This window comes from Crinia signifera, chromosome 3 (genome assembly GCF_055691185.1).
Source record: "Crinia signifera chromosome 3, ASM5569118v1, whole genome shotgun sequence".
NCBI lineage: Eukaryota > Metazoa > Chordata > Amphibia > Anura > Myobatrachidae > Crinia > Crinia signifera.
Genome location: NC_139219.1, coordinates 208,146,016 through 208,155,721, shown reverse-complemented (window position 1 = coordinate 208,155,721; position 9,706 = coordinate 208,146,016). Strand labels below are relative to the sequence as shown.

General features: G+C 38.0%; 1 protein-coding gene across 1 annotated transcript in view; it reads right to left on the bottom strand.

Annotated features, from left to right (window-relative positions):
* Positions 1-288: 288 nt before the first annotated feature.
* The window catches only part of GCLC (glutamate-cysteine ligase catalytic subunit), a 64,153-nt gene continuing 54,735 nt past the window's right edge, over positions 289-9,706 (bottom strand). Inside the window, exons 10-16 of the mRNA XM_083177328.1 lie at positions 8,332-8,444; positions 6,283-6,375; positions 5,750-5,854; positions 5,229-5,310; positions 3,384-3,487; positions 3,179-3,299; positions 289-1,897 (exon numbers count right to left, since the gene is read on the bottom strand). Of these exons, the coding sequence (XP_083033454.1) occupies positions 1,662-1,897; positions 3,179-3,299; positions 3,384-3,487; positions 5,229-5,310; positions 5,750-5,854; positions 6,283-6,375; positions 8,332-8,444 (854 nt within the window). The 3' untranslated portion in view covers positions 289-1,661. The remainder of the gene's footprint in view (positions 1,898-3,178; positions 3,300-3,383; positions 3,488-5,228; positions 5,311-5,749; positions 5,855-6,282; positions 6,376-8,331; positions 8,445-9,706) is intronic.

The window sequence follows — 9,706 nt, the reverse complement described above, 5'->3', positions numbered from 1 at the left end:
CCCTGCGCATAGCTCTTGACCGGCAATTAATATCCAGCATTCTGGATTAATCTAGTTAATTGCCGGTCAGGGCCAATGTTCTTACCGTTCTGGCCCCGACAGATCGTTCAGCACACAGCGCTGACATATTGGTGTATGCTGAGCGATGTGTAGGCTGCTTAAGAAATAAATTCAGTTATCAATTCTTAACATATAAATATTAAGCAAAACCTGGTGTGTAAGAGGGCAGAATAAAACGATGTCCAACATCTGGGATACTAGTCTTCATATTTATGGTATTTGTATGCCATTCACAAAGCAATAATGGTGTGGTATTTGCCAGACAGAACAAAATATGTGATACAGTACTTGGGGCATTTAAAACAAAACATTGTGCAAACAGACCTTACATATCTGGTTGGCTGCATTAGTGAAAGAAACAGACAATTTGTATAGAACCTCAAACTAGATAAAAAAAAATACCACCACTCAACATGCAGAGCAAGTAATGACATGTTACCAGAAATGTACACTTGCCATGTATCAATCTGGTTACCAAATAAACATACACATTGCATTTTTTAAATTTATTTTCCAGAAAACAGTAGGTACCAGCTGGGCATTTTAAATATACATAAAGAATAAAACTTAGCTGTTTTAACATTAAACTGGGCTTGTGAGGTCAGTCACAAGGGTCAGAGCATCACCTAGTAGAATAAAAGTGTATAGAGCCATAGTTAGATCTGTACATAACCTGCAATCTGCATATTTTTCACTGTTATTAAAAATAAACTGGACAATCCATTAACATTCAAATATGACCCATTCCACATATACATATGGTTATATAATGTTTTACAAAGAGGCAGGTGCAGTATTACAGGCAATAATAAAATCATACAATGCAATTACATAGATCAGGCTAACCCTGTCATTGGTAGATAACATAGTCGAGATAGATTTAAGGCCTGAGGTTTTCCAGTTGGACATGCCTGGGTGGGTACTTTCAGTAGAGACTACTGCAGAATTCACAATTAGTGCTGGATAAAAAAAAAAGGAGATATCCACCAAAAAACTAGATCTAAGCATTCAGCTTAAAGCAGGTTAGGTAGGGTATGACTGATAAATCCTTGGAGTAAAATACTATGACAACATATGGAATGCAGGTCTTATCTTCCCATGCACCCCACCAGGCCAACAGAGGGCAAATGGTGTCTGCTTCAGCACAGAAGTCTTCCAGCTGGCGACTGTTCAGTTTGGTAATGGATTTTACAACAGATTCGTGCCAAACTAAGAAGCTGGCAAATGCATTTCTTGTGCATGCTCTAGTTATAGAGCTCAAGTATATTCTTTACTGATGCATTGGTTGCCAATACAATGAATAGGACATACATTCATTACAAACAATATATATAAAAAAAAAAAAAAGGTAAAAAGCTGAAAACTACTGGTACCATACCGAAAGAACTGCACATAATGGTTTTCCCAGAGTATACATAAAAAATGTAAGTTAATTTCACAGTTACTTGGAATATATTGTTAGTCATAAAAATATTTTACTATTTACATACACTGTATAAATGTTAATAGTAAGCTACCCACTGCATAAAAAGCATATTGGCCCCTATTCTTGTGCCGCATCAGTTTGGTCATTTTTCCAACAAAAAGCAGTTTAACAGGCACTACACTTTGCTGGGCTGCACAGCTAGTCCTATAGAGACAGGTTTGGGCACACTTTGCTTTACTTTAGTAGTGGTAAACCCAAGCAGCTCTGGACAGTTTACCTGCTCATTAGCTATTTGGTTACATTTTACCATGAGGTCATAATTAATTTTGTCAGTGAGAACACTGTCTTGCTTGTAGTCTGGATGGTTTAAAACAAATTCCCTCATCCATCGAGCGACAGTCATCAGTTCTCCTTTAATAATAAAAAAATTTAAATTAGGTTTCTTTACAAGACTGTACATGTCACCACTGTGCCAATTTCACCAATAAACTGTACAATACTAAGCACAGTATGAGGAAATGCTAATTTCGGTAATTGCATCCAAATTTGTTGCACTGTATATAAAAAACACCTACAATGACACTTCAAAAACATTCAGAAGATTATTTACGACCAATTTGTAGGTGCAAGAGATTACATGTAACGGTTTACATTTAATTAAAGCTGGATATAAGCTTTTATCCAACATGCATCTCTATCCACTATGTCAGTTTTAAATGATCAGCATAGTCCAATGATGACAGGACTGCACTAATATGTCTGTTAGAACCTAGTATTTAAGCTGTGTACACGCGGGGCCATTTAAGAACAGATCGCTGGCAATCTGGTCGCTGAGAGACCAGATTGCCAGTGATTTGTATGTGCTGTGGGCGATAAATCGATGGGTGCGTGCTCCCATGTACAGCCCCTAATGGCAGCCATTTCCCCCTGCGGCTCCCCTGGCAGAGTCTCCTTTTCATCCATGACTAGAGAAAACGGGACACTGAGCAATATATTGCACCGTATGTACACAGCTTTAGGTTGACCTGTTCTGCAAAACTCATAGGCATTTGAAGTAAAAAATTATTTTATGTGATGGACAGCCTTTAAGACCTACGGTAATGTGGTATGGACTCACTGCCCTAGGTTTTTATGATTGTTATAGAACCTGGAAATCTAAGAAACATTGGGGCAGATGTATTAAGCTTGAACAAGAGATAAATCCAAGGGTGATAGAGAGATAAACGTCCAGCCAATCACCTGCTAACTGCCATGTTAAAGCCTGTGTTTGAAAAATGTCAGTAAGGAGCTGATTGGCTGGACGTTTATCTCTCATCACCCTTGTATTTATCTCTCGTTATGGCTTAATACAGGGGAGGCCAAACCGGTCCTCTAGATCTACCAATGGTCCACATTTTCCAGGTTACCTAGCTGCTGCACAGCTGTAATCATTACTAACTGTCACATTTTAAAACATGCTGCATTCATTCCTACTATAGACCCACAGGTTGCCTGGAAAACATTCACCGTTGGTAGATCTTGAGGGCAGGTTTGGCCACCCCTGGCTTAATACATCTACTCCATTGTTCCTGTATTGCATAACATTTGTGAACGAACACGTATAAGTGAAGAAACCAGTAATTTCCTATCAGTACCATTATAAAGACATTCTTTATTAACTCGTGCATAGAACAGAGATACAGTAAATCATACCAGAAGCTCTCTTCTTGATTAGTTTCAGGTAGTTTAAAATGGTGCAGCGAGTGTCCACATCTACCTCCATGTTTTCAAGGTATGAATTAAGTATTGGAAGTAAACCTGGAAAAATACCTTCCTGGCGGGGAGAAAAAAAAAAAAAAATTAATATGCTATTTTCAGACAAAGGCTACTTAAACTCAAATCAAAACTTTTTCTTTACCTTTCCGTTGATAATTGTATCAATACTCATGAGGGCGTACTCTTCAGTTTCAGATTCTGTACCATTATGAGCATTACAACAGCCATCAACCGCAGCAATGCCAGCTGCAAAACAGAAGTTGTCAGCTGTCACCATCATGTTCTAATTTGTATGGTATGATACAGATGTGACATGCTGCAAATGACAAAAAGCAAGTTGCTAAGTTTGGGGACAAACTGCCTCACAGTACTGAAATCCAGGGTTCAATACCAATCATGGAACTATCTGTGTGGAGTTTGCATGTTCTATACATGTTAATATGAGTTTCTTCCCACAATCCAAAAATATACTGGTAGGTTAATTAAACCACCCAAAAAAAGTGAATGCTACAACACAGGGTGACATTTAATAGGATGAGAGATTCAGAAAGTGAAAAATGTGGTAAGAAATCCCGTTGTTTTTTTTTAAAGCAGCAATTATTTATACTGCAAAACTAGTTTGATTTCTGCTTTAAAAAATAAACAAACAAAAAAAAACCTGGAAATTTCTTACCAAATCTCTCACTTTCTGAATATTTCTTCCTATTAAAATTTCACTCCTAGTATGCAATATATTGTAGAATGTGGGCTCCTTTGGGGCACAGTCAGCTTTGCAATGAGCCAAATCTCATTGCAAAAACACATAACATTGTTACCACCCGCTGAGGGATGGGGAAGGTGTGTATGTGTTCACAAAACTTGCAGACACAAACTAGGACAAAAAGCTATGACAATCCATTAGATGGCAGTAGAACCACATTTAATGTAAAATTGTGGCGGAATCTACTAGTTGATAAAAAACACATTTACTTCAAGGGTGACTTGTAAGGAATAGGTCATTCTTCTATATTGCCGTTCAGTTTCTTTTTAACACAAGACACTTTGTACCAGCTAATGCAAGAAAGCCACCGGCTGTGCAGACAGTGACATTCTTTCATTAGGAGACAAAGTATCTCAGAATCTGAGCCATTATTTCAGTTTCTAAAATAATGAATACAGAAGTGGAAAGTAAATAAAAAAAATAATAATTTAGGTAAATACAGCACCTACTACAGTAGTAGATCTGTGTAAATATCAGTGTATACTATAATAACTTTTTTCTTATGAGCCTTTTCTGAACTCCAGAACATGGATTTTATAATACCTGAGATAAGTGAAGTAGAAAATGATTTATGAAAATTTTAAACACCTTGCGCTGCTAAGTGGATATGATGTTCTGAGAGAATACCACTGAACAAAATGTATACCGGACACACCATAAGAAATAATATTTTCAAATAGTTTGCATAGGGTTAATTATTTAATAAAGGAGCAATAACAATATAATAAATATATGGAATATAATCTAATACAAAAATAGATATTTCATTGGTGCTTCATGTAGCTTTTTAGTCGAATATATTCCATATATATTTTATTATATTGTTATTGCTCTTTTATTAAATAATTAACCCTATGCAAACTATATAAACATATTTCTTATGGTGTGTCCTGTATACATTTTGTTCATATCCACTTAGCAGCATAAGGTGTTTAAAATTTTGGTACTTATGTAATATCTGGACTCCCGTTTTTCTTATGAGACCGCGTCCCCTCGCGGGGCACGGTGGCTCGCTGCGCTCGCCACACTATATTAAATCATCTCCATGCGTAGTTGGATAGTAGGGGTATGAAAAAATGGGGTGCATTTAACATGGGAGTCCAGATAATACATAAGTACCAAAATTTTCATTAGTTTTTTTCTTCCAGCATGAGTCCTAGCTAACTCATTTTTACATATGGATGTAACAAGCTCACACAAGACTTTTCGGAGTAATCATGCAGGTACCTTTAGAAATATCCTTTCTGAAGTAAAATAATCCCTGACGCACAGCATCTCGTTTCTGGGCAACTTTCATGTTTTCATCAACCTGAGATAAATCAGTTATTGTAATACACTTATATCAGTATACATCAGTAAAGTTACAATATAGTTGCCTACTTTCCTAGAAGGAGACCGCTATTTTCGCTATGCATCCTGCCAAGTGACACGGGTAGGATGGGGACATAATGCCAGAGATCGTAGATTTGTAGGGAGTAGTGGAGCTACAATGAAGTGCGAGTCCCACCCCCAGATAAGCCTGCCTCTATCTCCTAAATTACATATTTAATATCTATTGTACAATCAAAAATATAGTATACATTTTAACATATATTGTACATTGCATTTTGTATCTTTTACATCTTACCAAAACCCACAATCAGAATTATTGGGCAAAGCGAGTTATACCATTGAAGTTGGGCAACACATCAGTTTATGCCAAAATATCTAGATACGCTATGGACAGAAAGCCGAAACACTTACTGTACCTTTGACAGGGGAATAAGAAAATCCAGCTTGTAAGAAAGAATTACTCTGGTCAATAGCACAACAAACACAACATAGGCAGAGTTTTCAAAGTCTGTTAATTGGACCTAAAGAATAAACAAAAAAAACATTGTGTGACAATACAGTATTCTACCTTTATTAGACATGTGACCATAAATCTAATGGATATTTAGAAAAAATAAAATAAAAAAAACTTCGAAATAAAATATAGGAGATTTGCAAACTTTGAAACAAGATACACAATCCGGGCTGTGATGTGAAGAAGTGCCTTTGAAAATGTAATGATCCCAATTTTAATGTGCAGGAATACATAATTATTACTGTAACACTTGAAATGAGTTATGCAAGCAAAAAAGAACAGAAAGCATCACCCTGTAGACATACCAAGGAGCCCTCAGTGCAATATAAATACGCAGTTTGTTTTGCATTGTTACATAGCAGTTAAGGCTGAATAGTGTGTCCATCAAGTTCAACCTTAGTTGTTTATTCAGTGGGAAAAAAAAAATATACAAACCTCCATTGGTCGAAATTCTACTCGCCACCCTATATCAGAATTGGGTGGAGGAGGCTTAAACCTCATGGTTTGCCAATTTGTTGATTGAATATTCTGTTGGGAAAAAATAAAATAAAAAATAAATAAATACAGATAAAATTAATACCCCTTTCACACTGCAGCTCTTAACCGGTATAATGCTGATTTTTTAGCCTTTTGAAATGGTTACAGCTGCAGTGTGAAAGCACCAGTCTGTATTTACCGGTTACAAATAACCGGTATTTGCAAACAGGTAAAAAGCAGAGTCCTACACGGTTCAGAGCAGTTTTTTATGCAGTGTGAACGGCTCAGAACCGGTATATAGGACTCAGGCAGTAGCCATGAGAGCGCAGTGCATATGTAATGAGCACAGTACATATGTAATGAACTAATGACATATGCGTATATGTAATGAGTGGCTCATTACATATGCACTATGCTGTCTTATAGCTACTGTCTGTCCTGTTTTCACACTGTATTTAAAACGGTATATTACCAAGCAGGTTTGCAGTTTCAAAATACCGTGTCTCAAACGTTTAGGCAATGTGAAAGCAGCATTAGAGGGTTTATTCAACAGTAGAAAACTGCACAGTGAGGAGGAATATAATGGAGTATAAGAACCAGGAAGTGCAGGACTTTGTGCCAATTATCATGCATTTAATGCAGCACTCATTTACACAGCCTAACCAACCTAGTTTTGCTGTATAATAGATTCCATCTTTAAATATACAGTACGCGAGAACTCGCAGGAAGAACTGCACTTCCTGGTCCTTGCATTGTATTACATTCCCCAATAAGTTTCTGGATTTTAGTTTTGTGATAAATAGCAGGAAATGGTATGGTACAGCAGAAAACCCACGTGCATGATCTATTTATAGTGGCATTATTTCAGAAAAGGTTTTTAATGGGGTGTACGACAACATGATCTACAAAGATAATGTAACCAGTCAATACACCCAAATTACTAAATAGCATGGAACCACTAATACAACAACCTATAAGAACAGTATACTACAACATATCCATTTCTGAAAAGTCTGTAGATCCGATTGGTTACAGGTTATTCCACCCACTTCAGAAATAGAGGAAAGACCGCAAGATATAGACTTAAACTAGTGAAAAAAACGGTTTTTAAATTATTAAACCGGCAGCCAACTGTAGAAACAACCTGTTGCAGGGACAGTAACATATAGCCAACAACAACAAAAAATCTGTCAAGAAGGATGTTTTGTACGCCCTAGCGGGTCTTCAAAGCTCAATGCACAAGCTATATAAATCTTCTACATCTAGATATGGGAAGGTAAATGTTGCCAGAACATGAGGAGATTCTAGTGTAATTTTGTTTGCTGCATGTAAATTTAAATGATCATCTTCTGAAGACTTCAAAAGAGGCATGCTGCACTTATTTACTGGACAGGAAGTCTGGTTTATGATGGAAAATCTCTATCAACATATATCTATTTTTAATCAGCATTTTTTTTTAATCAATGCAAATTTTATGGATTACAGCATTGCTAGTGGAAAAATATGGGATATGATGTTGCTTCCACAACTAAAACATAGCCCTGTATTTAAATGTTTTTGGGCATGAGTGTTACAAGCAAACCATTGCCAGAGCAGCAGCAACCAAAACAGAGTGAACAATATTTTCCATGCAATAGTCCCCAATGCCAAAATTAGAGGAATTCACCCCCCCCCCCTCCCCCATCATGAGGCCCAATGCCACCCTCGCCTTGAACACAATCAGTGAGTCTGGCATGTAGCCGAACTAATAGGGTAAAGTAAAAGGAAAATCAAGCCCTGAAGAAACTTAGATCTTATTATCTAGTGACCACACTTACAGAAGCATCAAGTACAGGACATGAGGGGTTATAATGGCCATAACTCCTCATCTCCCCATCTTGGCTTTGATTAAAACATGCAAGCTTTCAATTTCTGATGTAGGTATAACCTATAATTGGTTCCTAAAGACTATAGTAGCCCATTAGCATTGCAGTTTCCGAATGGGTTTAAAACGTAAATATAGCATACCTCAAAGTGGTCCGATTCATTGGCATCATCCAAATGTATTTTCTCTTCAAACAAGGTCAAAGGATCTCTGATAAAGAGATGGGCAATGTGCTGAGCCAAGAGATGGTCAATTCCTGTATCAAGGGATGAAGCAGAGCAATCTCTAGTATGTTCAGTAGAAACAGAAGGGCAGCAGAGAAACTACACGATTATAGTGGCATATACACTTTATCATTGCATCCTGATAACCTTGCAACTTTATTAAATTAAGACTACGGAAATGTTAGGTTTTAGTGATCTCCAGGCTTCAGCACAGATGGTTTAATCAGAATCACTCAGGAACTAATTAAGTCACCTGTGCTGAAGCCTTGATATCACTTAAACCTGCACGGTTGTTGTGCCATGAGGACCGTGGTTGGGAATGCCTGCTGTAACCAATAAAATTATTTTATCTGGTTGAATTTCATCCATAATTACATGCCTCAATTGACATACTGTATGAGCCACTTTGCCTTGATTTTACCAGAAAAGCCCTTTAGCAATACACAGTATCAGGAGGGTGTGACTGAGGAGCAGTGTGTAAAAAAAGCTAAATCATTCCTTGGTAAACCTTCAATAAGTGTGTTAATGCTAAATAAAGATTTGCTAGTGTCCAGCATTCTAAAACATACTGAACAAAAAAAAAAAAAAAAATCAGTATGCATAGAAATATTATATATTTTAAAGATTTTAACTATTGTAAGGAGTGTGGATGAGAGATGCAGATCTTGTGAGGAGCGTAGAGGTCGGGTTAGAAGATATTTTGAGGTAAGAGAAGATACGGATGGATCAGGGCTCTTCTTTGCAGGGGATGGCGACGCCATCTGTTTTTTGCGAAAGGGGACACGCGGGTGTCCCCTTCCGACGGCTTCCCCCGGGTCACCGCCGGCTTGTCGGCGGTGACCCGGGGTCCCCACCGCCTCCCCCCCCCCCTAAACCTGTCCGTCTCCCTGAAACGGAGACGGACAGGTTTCCGTCCCCCGGTGCACGGACACTGAGATGCGTGTGCGCATGAGTAGCACGCGCGTCTCAGTCAGATGGTGAGCCGGGCTGCTGGCGGATCGCCAGCGGTGTTGTTCTGGCGATTCGCCAGCAAAGAAGAGCCTGGCCCCATCTGTATGTATGTTGGTGTAGTTTGGTTTATGGCTTTGTGTGTACACATACAGGTAACCAATAAAGTGACTGACAGAGTAGCTTTGCAGATGATGAATGTCTGGCTAGGAAGATTAGACTTGCAGCTGCATTCATGATGGACTGTAGTCGGGAGAGTCTGTATTAGGGAAGGTCAATATGGAGACTATTGAAATAATCAATACGTGAGATGATGAGAGCATAGATTAGAGTTTTTCTTGTGTAA